Below are 19,185 nucleotides of genomic sequence, written 5' to 3' on the forward strand. Positions count from 1 at the left end.
ACCATTTTTGTGATCGTTTTTCGTCGCTGTAGAAATGTACACAGTCAGAGTCAGTCAGTCAGTGTGTCAACACTGTTATTAGTATACACATGAATCCATGATACACGGAGACACGAATGTAAACATTTGCCTGTTGGGTCGGAAGGAGTTCACCGTTACCGATCACTGCCCCAAGAAAGGTCATCTGAGCTGGTTGACTAAAGTAGATGATGATAATGATGAAAATGTAGCACAGCTGTCATCAGTGCTTTTATAGTTAGGCCTATAGTCGGATTCATAAGTAAATGTCACTGACTGCCCTTTTGGGTCGCTGTGCAAAAACTATTGGGCCGATTTCTTCAAAGTTTGGTTTTTCTTGAATCTAATTTCGGGACCCAACACAATTTCCAGGTTAGAGATTTGCAAATTATAAAGAAAAAAATTCTCAACTTTGGAGCCCTTTGGCCATTTTGGGGGGAATCTGGAGGGCCCGATTTTTTTTGATGGATAGTTCTAAATGAAACTTGGCAGCTTTAAAGATACACACGAAAAAAAATTAACCTGAACATTTCAGCAAAATGCATCCAGAAATAAGCAGTACAGAGGAGAAAATGTCAAAACCAATACACTACGTCAATGTACACCAATACATACAAAAAAAATTATTTCGTAACCACGGTTACTGAAATATGAAAATCCTCTTGGGTCCCGAAATTAGATTCAAGAAAAACCAAACTTTGAAGAAATCGGCCCAGTAGTTTTTGCGCAGCGGCCCAAAAGGGCAGTGACATTTACTTATGAATCCGACTATACACCTTTCCAGAAATGGGGCGCTGAGTGTCCGAAATAATGATGTCATAAGGGGAAACTAGGCCTTATGGTGGAGGGACAAAGGAGATAGTCATGGTTGACCAACACACTTGAACGCCTTTAATGACGGACAAGGGGGAAAAAGTTAGTTCCAATGCAAGCCACCAATTTCGGGAAGCGAATAGGGCTGTATAGGGCTGTCTTGTAACTATGTTATTGTCTCAAAATGAATACAAACTGCTACCTAGTTACTCAGTACATCATATTCTATACTGTGCATTCCTTGCTTAAATTGTTCTTGTATCATATTTTTCAACATTTCTCTCTCATCGCAAGCCGAGGATAAATACTCCTTTCAAGATAGCGTAATCACACGCAATTCCACGGGTACATCCCATTCATTTGAAATTTCGCCCAATGACAGCAGGTTTTACAAAATGTAAATGCGCTGTTTATTTTCAATAGTCACTGAATAGCTAAGACACATGTAAACCCGTCTTAATTGGCCAGAAAACATCTCTCAGCTTCTCCCACAAATAACGATTCACTTATTCCAACGTCAGTAACATGTGCACGCGGAAAACAATACGACTAACTCCACTTTTTCAAGACAAACTACACCATCCCACAACTATTGCATGATTAACCCCTAACAATGACAAGTTCTTCCTCATACTCTCCCTTTCATATCGACAGGTGAGCACAATGGCCCTGGCCATTTCATATTTTACTCCTTCTGTTTAGTATGTCATCTCTCGACGCAAGGGCCCAACGCGCCGCGTAGCGGCAAAAAAGCGTAGCTGGCGAAACATTTATTAAACGGGTCACCGTCACTTATTATTGGACTAATAGCGCATTTACGGGGTTGCAACTATTTTGCTTTATAGTGTCACCAGGAAAGAAAAGCATGCGACCTAACGCCGATCTATTTGCATAAAGTGATAATTGGAAGGTATATAGTAGGAAATATCAATAAAATAATCATTCCATGTCGTCTTTTGAGGGCATTTTTGATTGTAAAAAATATATGTGTACGTCACCGGAGTCTCTGCAATGATAATTTTATCACAGCAGTCTCGCGCAAGTAGAAGTTCATTACCTATTAGTTCTTCACTTATTAGTCTCAATGTCTGGCGCAAGGCTAGACGTTTTCCATTACTATTTCACTACGATGTCTGACAAGAAGGAGCAGTGCGCGAGATATGCTAATGAGCAGACTTCCCTCGCTTGAGTTTCGGAAGAATGTTCCATATCGCGTTAAGCTGACCACTGCTGACCATGACAGGCGTGCATTGGACTGGTACAGGTTGGAACTGAACATTGAATATGCTGGTGGTGACGCTTTCTGATGAGAAGTTGGTCGTGACTGATGCAGTATCCTTGGACTTGTCCACAGCATCGTTCAATCATTGCTCTCTGAGCTGCCTTGATTCTGTACTTACCCAAATACTGAGACCAAATGCCTGTTGACTGTGCTTTAAGAGAGACTGGCGCCATGCCTAGTCTCTCTTAAAGCACAGTCAACAGACACCAACCCCCTCAGACTCAGAAACCACAAACGCCCAACCCTTCCTGCTACCTTAATACTTCTGGTTGACAAATGCCATTTTCTCGCAATACTCTATCGTGAACGTGAAAGGGGAGATGCGCAGTGTCGCTCGGGAATCCCTTGATCCACCTCCCGACCTGGCAGCGGACGCAGTAATGGTCCAGTTTTGCTTGAAGTTTCCTGTGGAACACAGCGTCAGAATGTTATGACGATCTTCAGGCTGACAATGATGCGTTATAAGGTCTTTTCACAAACTGGGCGATAGGCAAGCAACAAGTGTGTGAACAGGTGAAAAGTCGTTACCAGTGACAACATGGTAGTTTTCTCTTGTCATTTGGCACCTTTCTTCCTGGTTCGTCACTCAGATGCGGTGGCCGCCCGGTTGGCCTTCTCTCGATGGTTTAAAAAATAATAATTTGCTGTTTTCAGATGCATCGCAAGATTCATCAATCAGCTTATTGTATCACTGGCTTACGCAGGATAACTACAGTTGTATGCACTGTACTGCATTATCGTAAAGACTCAACAACATCTGATTTCAATTCATAATTCTTTATTACATATAGTAATAGTAGATTTATTTTCATCAAGTTAACGGACACTGGCTATGAGCATGAAACGAGCATATTGACTTGTTAATGTTGCATTATCCCACACCGTGATATGAAGCAACAGTAACAACTGCCACCTTTCTAAGGACAGACCCCGCACATTTTTGGACATTCGAAAGGCACATTGGTAGCCGTTGTACACAATTTAACTCCGTAAGAACTTGAGCAGTACCAAGCATCTTTGAAAGCACCGCAATCAACTGGAAAGGAATGAAAAGTTTGTTAAAGTGAAGCGGAAGAAGTAACAAACACCGAACAACAATGATGAAAATACGCTGCATACTTTGTTAGGTAGTATTTCATCTGATTTGAGGACGACAGAAGGTGGTCTGCCTGTAACTCGTGCGGACTGCCGCGACGTGAGCTGCTGAAAGAAGCAGCTCCCCTCTTGACAAAGGGATTTTTAGATAAAAGTCGAATATAATTACATACCACAACCTGATCCATGACACTGAAATCTATGTTTCCCAGAGATATAGACCATAAAAAGAGTTACCAACGCTTAATCCTTTATCTACGCGCCAAGGACTAAGCCTATCTTTCCACTTCAATGGTTGATAGTTCGAATCAGACCACGCCTAATTATCGGGTAAAACTTCCATTTCTGAAGCATTTCCAATAACTAGTATAAACAAAATACCAGGTACATGCAAGTGTCCGCATCTCTCTTTGTATAAATAGCGCGAGAGGAATTCCTTCAAATTGGGTATATATTGTTGGGTTGTTTTTGGTAAGTGGTTTTTGTTGTTTTTCACCTACTTGCGCAGCGTGAACCCACTTGCCCTTCTTTACAGTTACAAGTGCATGTTTTTGTGTCCACTGCACCTCCATTATTTAGGCAAATGTTTTCACCACCGCAATCTGAAATTGAAATAGGTACAATGATACCGGTACGTGTCATAATAATCCAATCGGTCAGAAAGAGTTTCTTCAGAGGATCATTCCCGTTTCTTCCTAAAGAGCTAATCATCAATACTCATTATTTCTCACGAGGTGGGCTGTTATTAGCCGTTACGATTAATTAAGATACTTGTCACGAACGATAAGATGAGTTGCAGCCTACCTCATGAACTTGTTGCCAAAGCACCTGGTTTGCTAAATTTGTTTAATGTTTGGATTAGTTAGCAACGACAAATGACCACGGAACAAGTTTGAAAGTTCTAAAATCAGTGATTTTGAAGGCCATTTCGGCTGTGAGAAAGTGACAAGATTTTGGTGCAGTTGCGATTTCCGATGAGTGCAGTTCATACGCTGGCTTTATTTGCACTGATATAACACCACCTACCGCATAGATTTTTATATGTTGAATCTCGGTTCATGCATGACGAGCCTGCATCTCCTTTTGTGTATGGTTTGTAAGCTGGATTATAGTTACCACTGAAAAACATGTTGGTAATGTTCATCTTTTCTACTGACATTTTAGAAAGCGCTATTGATAGGGACTAAGTATGGTATTTTGGTGAGTATTTCTCACAAAAAGCACACGAGTGGAATTTCTGAGGTATCGGACTACACCTGAGACTGATGGTCTCCGATATCCGAGTCTGATGGTCTGCCGAGACCGCAGGTCGAGGGAGTTTGAAGCCGAAGCTGTTGAACTCTGCACATGCGGATGCAGGGTGATGTATTGCACATACATGTACATCCAGCCTGAGGTTGTTGTGGAACGAGTTACCACTCAATTCATGTTTGTCTGATGGACGAAATGTGTACCTACCCTGGTCCGTAATTGCAGGCATAAATGTAGTTTCTTTCGCCACATTTCTTCATGGCACACCCAACAAGGCTAGTGTCTGCCCACACAACCTATGAAAAGAAGATGAATCTAGGGTGTATAGATATAATCGTTTTACCAAAACGCATATTGTTTGCGTTAATTGTGTTTGTAAAACCATTTTTATTCGATGGAAATTAAGAGGTTGCACTACATGGACAAGTCAATAATGTAGCGTTTTCCCTAGTGATGAACAAACCAATTGTATATCCCATCCCCGCAAGCTTCTCAACGACCCCAAATAGAAATTAGACAACAGCAAACAGAATTAGGAAGAGTAGGTACATGAACATGTACATACCTGTGTATAATGACCAGTAACACCAGACGTTGTGTAAGTGCCGTAGGTGAAATGCTTGATCTCATTGTGCCAAGCGTTAATTGCAGTATTCCAAGTTTCATGCACTTCGGAGAAAAAGAGGTTTTGGCCCAATGCTGCTTTCCCTGTGAATGTATCAAGAAATGGTGGGGTTTTTTTTACAGAAGGCGCGATATTTTATTCTAGTTGAATAGGATCGTACATGTACTTTTCTTCTTTCACACGAAAAGCCAAGTTGAAAATTCAAATCTTAACACGTAAGTTACTTTTATGTAACATAACCAGTCTTTCAAATAATTGATTCGGAGGACTCTGACATAACGGTGCAGATTTGCATCGAATCGAGCAAATCTGAATTTAATTCGTATCGGAGTTATAATTAAACAAAACAAAACATGAAGCATCAAAAGAATATACTACATATGATTGTTTTTTTTAAGTATATGTACGCTTTACATCTGCTATTTTCTCGTCAAAGGAATCTGAAAACGTCAAGTTAAGACGTCACTCGTAATCAGCCCCATCCGTCTTCTGGCCGTGCGTGGCATTTAACACATTTGGGCGCTATCATTGTGCGTACAAACTTTGGACGCCTTAAACAAGGCATGACCCCCACTTGCTCCATAGCCGGCAAATAAAAGGGATTCGGTAAAGTCTCGGACTTTTTCTTAACACACACACAGTATATGATGATAATTCGGCTCATTGTTTTCACTAGGATGCACTGCTTGTCCTAGGACTACCTACCTGGTACAGTGTTCACGCTTGGATGCTCTCTTTTGCACTGGTTAACCCATTTCCTTGCAAGATTCTCTAACTCAAGGTCATAAGACTGTAAATAGTTTAAAAATATATGATATTTTAAATCATGATTACGAATGCGTCAAGGCATAGTGGTTGGGACATGTGAAGACTCTGTATGTTTAAATGCATACATCAAAACAAACCACAGTCAATGATGGCCATGCGAGAGCATACAATAGCAAATTACTGCCGAAAAGAATCGGAAAAAGTTTCTTTTTAAACTCCTTACGGTTGCTGAGCTTCCAGGCGGAAAGCAGACTTACTCCTTCGGACGAGTCGAAACGGATGACATGATAAAATAGCTAAATCAGCCAATACTAAAACCTTTTAGGATCCGTTACGACATTTTTTTTGGATCCGTTATTGCTTTTTTGGATCCGATACGATGTGATGACTTGAAATCACATGATGTGAATCGAGTTACGCTATTGGCCAAGAACATTTGGTAGCATAATATATAGGATTGGTCCACCGATGACTCTAACCTAACTGGTAATCTTTACCTACCATCTTTAGCATGTTCGTCGCGGTAGGGCTAACATCATTCCTTAACTTATTGTGGATTTGGACAATCGTACTTCGGGTACTAGAATCTACGGCTATAAAACGAACACATGAACATGTTGAAAGGTTTTCCCAGTCGATTGAAGAAAACAAGTACACGTACGACCAAAGTCTGTTACCGTTTTATCTTGTTTCGGTGTGTTCTTTTGCGAAAGTTTTGCGAGTTTAGTTATTGTTGTTGTTATTCTTCCTCTTCCAGTTTGCTTCTCTTTTCTTCTCATTCAACGTTTGCTCCTCACTTTTTGGAACACCTTGTTTGAAAGAAGTAGTGTTTTCAGCGGTGTGACCATGATAATTGAGTACGCAACAGACCATGTTCTTTCGTTAAGTGCAAACACGTACAAGAAATCCGAGGGGAATACATGTATAGTCTTTGAGAACAGTGTTTAAGTGAGATAACGTTTTGATTGGCCACCCGATGTCAACTATACGTACCTTCTGCATTTCCGAAACTAAGCACTCCCACGTGGTCTGGGCTGAATGGCCTGAACTGATTCTCTGCGGTGTACACTGAAATAGATTGAAGCCAGATATGGTTGTTCAAGTCAAGTTAGTCAGATACTTGGTGTTCATATTCACTATCATTTTTAAGAGCGATGAGAGCTGCGTTAGCCCCTTTCTAAACAGTGTACGCAGAACATACATGTACTGTACATGTAATAAAAAGGGCAGTCTAGAACAGTCTGAAAGATACAACTTAGCAGATGATAAAAATACCTTACCAGAACAATAGCCCCATGTCTTGTCTTGGTCGTAGCAACTGGTTGTGGCGCACCAAGGAAGGAGCGATTCACTAATGCAATATTTGTATTCCTTGCCTTCATATGTGAATGGGAATTTGCAGACAGTACCATTTGCATTTCCTCCGAAGGTTTCCATCTTTGGGCTCGCTTGAATATTGAAATGGTGCGTTATGCCTGTTAGTTTTGAGGAGGTCAGGCTCGAACATCCAAATTAAGGTGTTTGCCGTAAAAAGATGTTTTTTTTTGCTATCGACAAGAAGGCGATATCGTACAAAGTATCATTCAATAGTTTAGTGATAAACTCATTTTTAACTTAATACCGGTAGTGACCTTATCATTGACTAGTAATTCCCTATTGATACTGGAATAGGCAAAACCTCAACTCACCAGTTGCATCGCACCATCCCCACTCTTTGTCTTTCTCATAGTTAGGCGTCAGGCTGCACCAGGCCTTTCCCGGCCTACCACCGTAAAGACAATCATAATTCAGGACGCCGTTGTAGATGAAGGGAAAGCTGCAAGGTTTCGCTTGTTCAGTCTTCACCGTGACCCGCCCTGAAATTGAAAGATACACCGCGTATATGAAAGTTGTATGAAATGACACAATTTCAACAGTGAAGTGGAAGCTGATAAAGATTTAAAGAGCGGCTAAACTGAAACACACAAGTAAAAATATACCAGCATGTTGATGCCGTTGATGTTTGATATTTGTCTGCGAGAACAGCAAAACATACCGGCGTTACTACATCACTGTAGTGCATGTACATGTATAACACTACACAAGTTGCTGGAAGCGGCACCGCTCCTGAAGACATGGCATCGCAACGCCACCAAACCCATGCCAGTATAACAGCAATGAAGATTAGAAGTGAATAATTTGATTAGATACAGCACCTAATGCAGGAACCCTCGCACAGGTTTTGGTTGTGCAGCTGAAACCCGCACCATTATTTGAAATCGCTACAAGTAACCACGTGTTACTACTTAAAGAGGATACGATTAAGTTAGGAAGCATTTTGCTTAACACAGCTGTTAATTAGTGACTTTCAAAGCATGGTGCATGTACTTACCATCGGCATCGGCTAGTGAGAGGCAAAAAATAATGCAAACACCAATACTCCTCCATCCCCACATTTTGAAAAATGGTAGTTTGTGTAGGGCCTTGAGGCCAATTTATACATGTAGACCTAATGTTAGACATTATGTCCCTTTCGACCAGCAGCTGCAGCTTAGATTGATGAGGATTGGGCATCTAATTACTTGCCAATGTGGTGTTATTGCCATTTTTTAGAGATGGTATACAATTTATGTTGTCATTGTTGAGACCTATGTCAATCGAGAAAATTTAATGAAATATCATTCTGTACCTTTCAAATATTTACATTTAATTTCAGCTAATCTCAGCATATTTTGGACGATTTGCCAGATTTGCGGATTATGTTGAGTGATTATGGTAACTTTATATTGGTTTGTTTTGTAATTTTGTTCACGCTGCAATGAGCGTAAGAACCATCAAGAATAAAGGATTCGGTTTACGGGGCATATTTGTGCGAATTGAACAGATGCGCACCAATAAGGAGATGAAGTACAGTTGAACCTCCCTTAGCGGACGCCTCTTTATTAAGGACGACCTCTCTAATATGGATAGTAGTTTTTTAGATATGGGAGATGCACAGTGTCGCTGGGCTTTTTTCTAGACCGCCCCACCCCTTTTTAGCTCACCTGTCAGGTGAGCTAATACGATACCGCGGCGTCTGGTGTCCGTCGTCGTCCGTCGTCGTCGTCGTCGTCGTCGTCGTCCGTCGTTAACTTTTGACAAAATCGTGGCACGTTTCTTAACCGCTTGACCCAGAAAGTTCACACTTAGTGTGTGTGTACCCCTAGGCAAGACCTTCCTTCAGAATGAAAATCAGCGCAATTTGACTGCTGGTCTGCCATATAGGGGGTGCTCTTTGAAAACCTATTTTTGTCATTTTGAAGCTTATGGTTAAAGCTAGAGCGATGAAAATTTTATGGTGGGTGTATCTAATAAAGGTACATCACATATCACACGGGTTTTTGATTTGACGTTCATTTCAAGGTCACAGAGGTCGAACTCTAAAATTTCTTTGATCATGGCACGTTTTTTTGCTATTGGTCATAGACTCTCTAAATTTGATATGTAGACACCTATTGGGCATCTCTACACGTTGACACAGATTTAGGTCAGTGTGACCTACTATTCAGGTATAAGTAGGTCAAGGTTAAAAAAGCCCATTTTCTTTATTCCAGCAGATTGAAGTTTGAAATGAAGTTTTAGAGGTCGGCCTGATATAGAGGTTTCGATATTAAATAGATTAATTTCTTTTCATATCACTAGGTGACGATATTGTGCAAAAATGTCAGTTGGCACATTGCCAGCAGTTTTGAATTTCGCGGTTCGAGGCAATCCGTCGGGGTATCCCAGATGCGCAGTGTTGTACTGCGCCACTAGATCTGCATACTACAAGTATGGAAGACAGCCATTTTATGAATTTGAAGCGAGACTAAGAAGGAATTAAATCACCTTGAATCAATGCTAAAACTTAATCATTCGCTCTTCGGATGAGGTCGTATGTGTTGATTACATTCTTGTGATTGGTTTGAGATGATTAGTTTGTCCTCATTGCCGGTTGTTTTAGAAAATTTTGACTGTGATTGGAAGGTAAAATGAGAAACTTGTCACACTGTTCTTCGGCTTGGAATGGGGATAGTCAATGCAGAGCCAGTTGGTACAAGCTGCCTTGCGAATCGGGGTGGCGTAATAATACTGTGAAAGAACAATAAAATGATGAATTGTAGCAGTGTGTGTCAGAAATTATGTGATTTCCATTGCATTTGACGATCCCAAAGTTTCGAGAGTAGGGCAAAATGGCGCCTGCCGTCATTGGAGATTAGCGTGAAGCCGGAACCTTTCGTTACAATGTGGGCTTTTAAACACAAGTTAATGGTTTATAATCACCCAGACGCTACTCATTAGGTAAACCTCTACTAAAAACACTTGCTTTAATTTTTGTAAACATGTCACGAGTGCTTAAAAAGAACCATTTTTGTGATCGTTTTTCGTCGCTGTAGAAATGTACACAGTCAGAGTCAGTCAGTCAGTGTGTCAACACTGTTATTAGTATACACATGAATCCATGATACACGGAGACACGAATGTAAACATTTGCCTGTTGGGTCGGAAGGAGTTCACCGTTACCGATCACTGCCCCAAGAAAGGTCATCTGAGCTGGTTGACTAAAGTAGATGATGATAATGATGAAAATGTAGCACAGCTGTCATCAGTGCTTTTATAGTTAGGCCTATAGTCGGATTCATAAGTAAATGTCACTGACTGCCCTTTTGGGTCGCTGTGCAAAAACTATTGGGCCGATTTCTTCAAAGTTTGGTTTTTCTTGAATCTAATTTCGGGACCCAACACAATTTCCAGCCAGGTTAGAGATTTGCAAATTATAAAGAAAACAATTCTCAACTTTGGAGCCCTTTGGCCATTTTGGGGGAATCTGGAGGGCCCGATTTTTTTTGATGGATAGTTCTAAATGAAACTTGGCAGCTTTAAAGATACACACGAAAAAAAATTAACCTGAACATTTCAGCAAAATGCATCCAGAAATAAGCAGTACAGAGGAGAAAATGTCAAAATCAATACACTACGTCAATGTACACCAATACATACCAAAAAAATTATTTCGTAACCATGGTTACTGAAATATGAAAATCCGCTTGGGTCCCGAAATTAGATTCAAGAAAAACCAAACTTTGAAGAAATCGGCCCAGTAGTTTTTGCGCAGCGGCCCAAAAGGGCAGTGACATTTACTTATGAATCCGACTATACACCTTTCCAGAAATGGGGCGCTGAGTGTCCGAAATAATGATGTCATAAGGGGAAACTAGGCCTTATGGTGGAGGGACAATGGAGATAGTCATGGTTGACCAACACACTTGAACGCCTTTAATGACGGACAAGGGGGAAAAAGTTAGTTCCAATGCAAGCCGCCAATTTCGGGAAGCATGTATAGGGCTGTCTTGTAACTATGTTATTGTCTCAAAAATGAATACATGTACAAACTGCTACCTAGTTACTCAGTACATCATATTCTATACTGTGCATTCCTTGCTTCAATTGTTCTTGTATCATATTTTTCAACATTTCTCTCTCATCGCAAGCCGAGGATAAATACTCCTTTCAAGATAGCGTAATCACACGCAATTCCACGGGTACATCCCATTCATTTTAAATTTCGCCCAATGACAGCAGGTTTTACAAAATGTAAATGCGCTGTTTATTTTCAATAGTCACTGAATAGCTAAGACACATGTAAACCCATCTTAATTGGCCAGAAAACATCTCTCAGCTTCTCCCACAAACAACGATTCACTTATTCCAACGTCAGTAACATGTGCACGCGGAAAACAATACGACTAACTCCACTTTTTCAAGACAAACTACACCATCCCACAACTATTGCATGATTAACCCCTAACAATGACAAGTTCTTCCTCATACTCTCCCTTTCATATCGACAGGTGAGCACAATGGCCCTGGCCATTTCATATTTTACTCCTTCTGTTTAGTATGTCATCTCTCGACGCAAGGGCCCAACGCGCCGCGTAGCGGCAAAAAAGCGTAGCTGGCGAAACATTTATTAAACGGGTCACCGTCACTTATTATTGGACTAATAGCGCATTTACGGGGTTGCAACTATTTTGCTTTATAGTGTCACCAGGAAAGAAAAGCATGCGACCTAACGCCGATCTATTTGTGTAAAGTGATAATTGGAAGGTATATAGTAGGAAATAGGCCTATCAATAAAATAATCATTCCATGTCGTCTTTTGAGGGCATTTTTGATTGTAAAAAATATATGTGTACGTCACCGGAGTCTCTGCAATGATAATTTTATCACAGCAGTCTCGCGCAAGTAGAAGTTCATTACCTATTAGTTCTTCACTTATTAGTCTCAATGTCTGGCGCAAGGCTAGACGTTTTCCATTACTATTTCACTACGATGTTTGACAAGAAGGAGCAGTGCGCGAGATATGCTAATGAGCAGACTTCCCTCGCTTGAGTTTCGGAAGAATGTTCCATATCGCGCTAAGCTGACCCACTGCTGACCATGACAGGCGTGCATTGGACTGGTACAGGTTGGAACTGAACATTGAATATGCTGGTGGTGACGCTTTCTGATGAGAAGTTGGTCGTGACTGATGCAGTATCCTTGGACTTGTCCACAGCATCGTTAAATCATTGCTCTCTGAGCTGCCTTGATTCTGTACTTACCCAAATACTGAGACCAAATGCCTGTTGACTGTGCTTTAAGAGAGACTGGCGCCATGCCTAGTCTCTCTTAAAGCACAGTCAACAGACACCAACCCCCTCAGACTCAGAAACCACAAACGCCCAACCCTTCCTGCTACCTTAATACTTCTGGTTGACAAATGCCATTTTCTCGCAATACTCTATCGTGAACGTGAAAGGGGAGATGCGCAGTGTCGCTCGGGAATCCCTTGATCCACCTCCCGACCTGGCAGCGGACGCAGTAATGGTCCAGTTTTGCTTGAAGTTTCCTGTGGAACACAGCGTCAGAATGTTATGACGATCTTCAGGCTGACAATGATGCGTTAAAAGGTCTTTTCACAAACTGGGCGATAGGCAAGCAACAAGTGTGTGAACAGGTGAAAAGTCGTTACCAGTGACAACATGGTAGTTTTCTCTTGTCATTTGGCACCTTTCTTCCTGGTTCGTCACTCAGATGCGGTGGCCGCCCGGTTGGCCTTCTCTCGATGGTTTAAAAAATAATAATTTGCTGTTTTCAGATGCATCGCAAGATTCATCAATCAGCTTATTGTATCACTGGCTTACGCAGGATAACTACAGTTGTATGCACTGTACTGCATTATCGTAAAGACTCAACAACATCTGATTTCAATTCATAATGCTTTATTACATATAGTAATAGTAGATTTATTTTCATCAAGTTAACGGACACTGGCTATGAGCATGAAACGAGCATATTGACTTGTTAATGTTGCATTATCCCACACCGTGATATGAAGCAACAGTAACAACTGCCACCTTTCTAAGGACAGACCCCGCACATTTTTGGACATTCGAAAGGCACATTGGTAGCCGTTGTACACAATTTAACTCCGTAAGAACTTGAGCAGTACCAAGCATCTTTGAAAGCACCGCAATCAACTGGAAAGGAATGAAAAGTTTGTTAAAGTGAAGCGGAAGAAGTAACAAACACCGAACAACAATGATGAAAATACGCTGCATACTTTGTTAGGTAGTATTTCATCTGATTTGAGGACGACAGAAGGTGGTCTGCCGGTAACTCGTGCGGACTGCCGCGACGTGAGCTGCTGAAAGAAGCAGCTCCCCTCTTGACAAAGGGATTTTTAGATAAAAGTCGAATATAATTACATACCACAACCTGATCCATGACACTGAAATCTATGTTTCCCAAAGATATAGACCATAAAAAGAGTTACCAACGCTTAATCCTTTATCTACGCGCCAAGGACTAAGCCTATCTTTCCACTTCAATGGTTGATAGTGCGAATCAGACCACGCCTAATTATCGGGTAAAACTTCCATTTCTGAAGCATTTCCAATAACTAGTATAAACAAAATACCAGGTACATGCAAGTGTCCGCATCTCTCTTTGTATAAATAGCGCGAGAGGAATTCCTTCAAATTGGGTATATATTGTTGGGTTGTTTTTGGTAAGTGGTTTTTGTTGTTGTTTTTCACCTACTTGCGCAGCGTGAACCCACTTGCCCTTCTTTACAGTTACAAGTGCATGTTTTTGTGTCTACTGCACCTCCATTATTTAGGCAAATGTTTTCACCACCGCAATCTGAAATTGAAATAGGTACAATGATACCGGTACGTGTCATAATAATCCAATCGGTCAGAAAGAGTTTCTTCAGAGGATCATTCCCGTTTCTTCCTAAAGAGCTAATCATCAATACTCATTATTTCTCACGAGGTGGGCTGTTATTAGCCGTTACGATTAATTAAGATACTTGTCACGAACGATAAGATGAGTTGCAGCCTACCTCATGAACTTGTTGCCAAAGCACCTGGCTTGCTAAATTTGTTTAATGTTTGGATTAGTTAGCAACGACAAATGACCACGGAACAAGTTTGAAAGTTCTAAAATCAGTGATTTTGAAGGCCATTTCGGCTGTGAGAAAGTGACAAGATTTTAGTGCAGTTGCGATTTCCGATGAGTGCAGTTCATACGCTGGCTTTATTTGCACTGATATAACACCACCTACCGCATAGATTTTTATATGTTGAATCTCGGTTCATGCATGACGAGCCTGCATCTCCTTTTGTGTATGGTTTGTAAGCTGGATTATAGTTACCACTGAAAAACATGTTGGTAATGTTCATCTTTTCTACTGACATTTTAGAAAGCGCTATTGATAGGGACTAAGTATGGTATTTTGGTGAGTATTTCTCACAAAAAGCACACGAGTGGAATTTCTGAGGTATCGGACTACACCTGAGACTAATGGTCTCCGATATCCGAGTCTGATGGTCTGCCGAGACCGCAGGTCGAGGGAGTTTGAAGCCGAAGCTGTTGAACTCTGCACATGCGGATGCAGGGTGATGTATTGCACATACATGTACATCCAGCCTGAGGTTGTTGTGGAACGAGTTACCACTCAATTCATGTTTGTCTGATGGACGAAATGTGTACCTACCCTGGTCCGTAATTGCAGGCATAAATGTAGTTTCTTTCGCCACATTTCTTCATGGCACACCCAACAAGGCTAGTGTCTGCCCACACAACCTATGAAAAGAAGATGAATCTAGGGTGTATAGATATAATCGTTTTACCAAAACGCATATTGTTTGCGTTAATTGTGTTTGTAAAACCATTTTTATTCGATGGAAATTAAGAGGTTGCACGTACATGGACAAGTCAATAATGTAGCGTTTTCCCTAGTGATGAACAAACCAATTGTATATCCCATCCCCGCAAGCTTCTCAACGACCCCAAATAGAAATTAGACAACAGCAAACAGAATTAGGAAGAGTAGGTACATGAACATGTACATACCTGTGTATAATGACCAGTAACACCAGACGTTGTGTAAGTGCCGTAGGTGAAATGCTTGATCTCATTGTGCCAAGCGTTAATTGCAGTATTCCAAGTTTCATGCACTTCGGAGAAAAAGAGGTTTTGGCCCAATGCTGCTTTCCCTGTGAATGTATCAAGAAATGGTGGGGTTTTTTTTACAGAAGGCGCGATATTTTATTCTAGTTGAATAGGATCGTACATGTACTTTTCTTCTTACACACGAAAAGCCAAGTTGAAAATTCAAATCTTAACACGTAAGTTACTTATATGTAACATAACCAGTCTTTCAAATAATTGATTCGGAGGACTCTGACATAACGGTGCAGATTTGCATCGAATCGAGCAAATCTGAATTTAATTCGTACCGGAGTTATAATTAAACAAAACAAAACATGTAGCATCAAAAGAATATACTACATATCATTGTTTTTTTAAAGTACATGTACGCTTTACATCTGCTATTTTCTCGTCAAAGGAATCTGAAAACGTCAAGTTAAGACGTCACTCGTAATCAGCCCCATCCGTCTTCTGGCCGTGCGTGGCATTTAACACATTTGGGCGCTATCATTGTACGTACAAACTTTGGACGCCTTAAACAAGGCATGACCCCCACTTGCTCCATAGCCGGCAAATAAAAGGAATTCGGTAAAGTCTCGGACTTTTTCTTAACACACACACACAGTATATGATGATAATTCGGCTCATTGTTTTCACTAGGATGCACTGCTTGTCCTAGGACTACCTACCTGGTACAGTGTTCACGCTTGGATGCTCTCTTTTGCACTGGTTAACCCATTTCCTTGCAAGATTCTCTAACTCAAGGTCATAAGACTGTAAATAGTTTAAAAATACAAATGTATATGATATTTTAAATCATGATTACGAATGCGTCAAGGCATAGTGGTTGGGACATGTGAAGACTCTGTATGTTTAAATGCATACATCAAAACAAACCACAGTCAATGATGGCCATGCGAGAGCACACAATAGCAAATTACTGCCGAAAAGAATCGGAAAAAGTTTCTTTTTAAATTCCTTACGGTTGCTGAGCTTCCAGGCGGAAAGCAAACTTACTCCTTCGGACGAGTCGAAACGGATGACATGATAAAATAGCTAAATCAGCCAATACATAGGATTGGTCCACCGATGACTCTAACCTAACTGGTAATCTTTACCTACCATCTTTAGCATGTTCGTCGCGGTAGGGCTAACATCATTCCTTAACTTATTGTGGATTTGGACAATTGTACTTCGGGTACTGGAATCTACGGCTATAAAACGAACACATGAACATGTTGAAAGGTTTTCCCAGTCGATTGAAGAAAACAAGTACACGTACGACCAAAGTCTGTTACCGTTTTATCTTGTTTCGGTGTGTTCTTTTGCGAAAGTTTTGCGAGTTTAGTTATTGTTGTTGTTATTCTTCCTCTTCCAGTTTGCTTCTCTTTTCTTCTCATTCAACGTTTGCTCCTCACTTTTTGGAACACCTTGTTTGAAAGAAGTAGTGTTTTCAGCGGTATGACCATGATGATTGAGTACGCAACAGACCATGTTCTTTCGTTAAGTGCAAACACGTGCAAGAAATCCGAGGGGAATACATGTATAGTCTTTGAGAACAGTGTTTAAGTGAGATAACGTTTTGATTGGCCACCCTATGTCAACTATACGTACCTTCTGCATTTCCGAAACTAAGCACTCCCACGTGGTCTGGGCTGAATGGCCTGAACTGATTCTCTGCGGTGTACACTGAAATAGATTGAAGCCAGATATGGTTGTTCAAGTCAAGTTAGTCAGATACTTGGTGTTCATATTCACTATCATTTTTAAGAGCGATGAGAGCTGCGTTAGCCCCTTTCTAAACAGCGTACGCAGAACATACATGTACTGTACATGTAATAAAAAGGGCAGTCTAGAACAGTCTGAAAGATACAACTTAGCAGATGATAAAGATACCTTACCAGAACAATAGCCCCATGTCTTGTCTTGGTCGTAGCAACTGGTTGTGGCGCACCAAGGAAGGAGCGATTCACTAATGCAATATTTGTATTCCTTGCCTTCATATGTGAATGGGAATTTGCAGACAGTACCATTTGCATTTCCTCCGAAGGTTTCCATCTTTGGGCTCGCTTGAATATTGAAATGGTGCGTTATGCCTGTTAGTTTTGAGGAGGTCAGGCTCGAACATCCAAATTAAGGTGTTTGCCGTAAAAAGATGTTTTTTTTTGCTATCGACAAGAAGGCGATATCGTACAAAGTATCATTCAATAGTTTAGTGATAAACTCATTTTTAACTTAATACCGGTAGTGACCTTATCATTGACTAGTAATTCCCTATTGATACTGGAATAGGCAAAACCTCAACTCACCAGTTGCATCGCACCATCCCCACTCTTTGTCTTTCTCATAGTTAGGCGTCAGGCTGCACCAGGCCTTTCCCGGCCTACCACCGTAAAGACAATCATAATTCAGGACGCCGTTGTAGATGAAGGGAAAGCTGCAAGGTTTCGCTTGTTCAGTCTTCACCGTGACCCGCCCTGAAATTGAAAGATACACCGCGTATATGAAAGTTGTATGAAATGACACAATTTCAACAGTGAAGTGGAAGCTGATAAAGATTTAAAGAGCGGCTAAACTGAAACATACAAGTAAAAATATACCAGCATGTTGATGCCGTTGATGTTTGATATTTGTCTGCGAGAACAGCAAAACACACCGGCGTTACTACATCACTGTAGTGCATGTACATGTATAACACTACACAAGTTGCTGGAAGCGGCACCGCTCCTGAAGACATGGCATCGCAACGCCACCAAACCCATGCCAGTATAACAGCAATGAAGATTAGAAGTGAATAATTTGATTAGATACAGCACCTAATGCAGGAACCCTCGCACAGGTTTTGGTTGTGCAGCTGAAACCCGCACCATTATTTGAAATCGCTACAAGTAACCACGTGTTACTACTTAAAGAGGATACGATTAAGTTAGGAAGCATTTTGCTTAACACAGCTGTTAATTAGTGACTTTCAAAGCATGGTGCATGTACTTACCATCGGCATCGGCTAGTGAGAGGCAAAAAATAATGCAAACACCAATACTCCTCCATCCCCACATTTTGAAAAATGGTAGTTTGTGTAGGGCCTTGAGGCCAATTTATACATGTAGACCTAATGTAAGTCATTATTTCCCTTTCAACCAGCAGCTGCAGCTTAGATTGATGAGGATTGGCCATCAGTCTAATTACTTGCCAATGGGGTGTTATTGCCATTTTTTAGAGATGGTATACAATTTATGTTGTCATTGTTGAGACCTATGTCAATCGAGAAAATTTAATGAAATATCATTCTGTACCTTTCAAATATTTACATTTAATTTCAGCTAATCTCAGCATATTTTTGACGATTTGCCAGATTTGCGGATTATGTTGAGTGATTATGGTAACTTTATATTGGTTTGTTTTGTAATTTTGTTCACGCTGCAATGAGCGTAAGAACCATCAAGAATAAAGGATTCGGTTTACGGGGCATATTTGTGCGAATTGAACAGATGCGCACCAATAAGGAGATAAAGTACAGTGGAACCTCCCTTAGCGGACGCCTCTTTATTAAGGACGACCTCTCTATTATGGATAGTAGTTTTTTAGATATGGGAGATGCACAGTGTCGCTAGGCGTTTTTCTAGACCGCCGCCACCCCTTTTATTTTACTCCTGTTTAGTTTGTCATCTCTCGTTTCTCGTTGAAAGATGCCATTTTCTCGCAATACTCTATCGTGAACGTGAAATGGGAGATGCGCAGTGTCGCTCGGGAATCCCTTGGGACAGGAATCCCTTGATCCACCTCCCGACCTGGCAGCGGACGCAGTAATGGTCCAGTTTTGCTTGAAGTTTCCTGTGGAACACAGCGTCAGAATGTT

General features: G+C 40.9%; 2 protein-coding genes across 2 annotated transcripts; both read right to left on the bottom strand.

Annotated features, from left to right (window-relative positions):
* Window positions 1-2,895: 2,895 nt before the first annotated feature.
* LOC135486576 (cysteine-rich venom protein pseudechetoxin-like) lies at window positions 2,896-8,340 on the bottom strand. The gene is made up of 11 exons (XM_064769461.1): window positions 8,224-8,340; window positions 7,541-7,708; window positions 7,133-7,300; window positions 6,846-6,920; window positions 6,354-6,445; window positions 5,790-5,874; window positions 5,025-5,167; window positions 4,667-4,755; window positions 4,235-4,326; window positions 3,709-3,810; window positions 2,896-3,149 (listed from the first exon to the last, which is right to left on the bottom strand). The coding sequence occupies exons 1-11, from the start codon at window positions 8,285-8,287 to the stop codon at window positions 3,031-3,033; spliced, it is 1,197 nt and encodes a 398-aa protein (XP_064625531.1). The 5' UTR covers window positions 8,288-8,340; the 3' UTR covers window positions 2,896-3,030.
* Window positions 8,341-13,115: 4,775 nt separating this feature from the next.
* LOC135486225 (cysteine-rich venom protein pseudechetoxin-like) lies at window positions 13,116-18,413 on the bottom strand. Its single transcript, XM_064768885.1, has 11 exons — window positions 18,322-18,413; window positions 17,639-17,806; window positions 17,231-17,398; window positions 16,944-17,018; window positions 16,452-16,543; window positions 16,019-16,103; window positions 15,252-15,394; window positions 14,893-14,981; window positions 14,461-14,552; window positions 13,935-14,036; window positions 13,116-13,372 (listed from the first exon to the last, which is right to left on the bottom strand). The coding sequence occupies exons 1-11, from the start codon at window positions 18,383-18,385 to the stop codon at window positions 13,254-13,256; spliced, it is 1,197 nt and encodes a 398-aa protein (XP_064624955.1). The 5' UTR covers window positions 18,386-18,413; the 3' UTR covers window positions 13,116-13,253.
* Window positions 18,414-19,185: the final 772 nt, after the last annotated feature.

The sequence above is a fragment of the Lineus longissimus genome, chromosome 4 (assembly GCF_910592395.1).
Source record: "Lineus longissimus chromosome 4, tnLinLong1.2, whole genome shotgun sequence".
NCBI lineage: Eukaryota > Metazoa > Nemertea > Pilidiophora > Heteronemertea > Lineidae > Lineus > Lineus longissimus.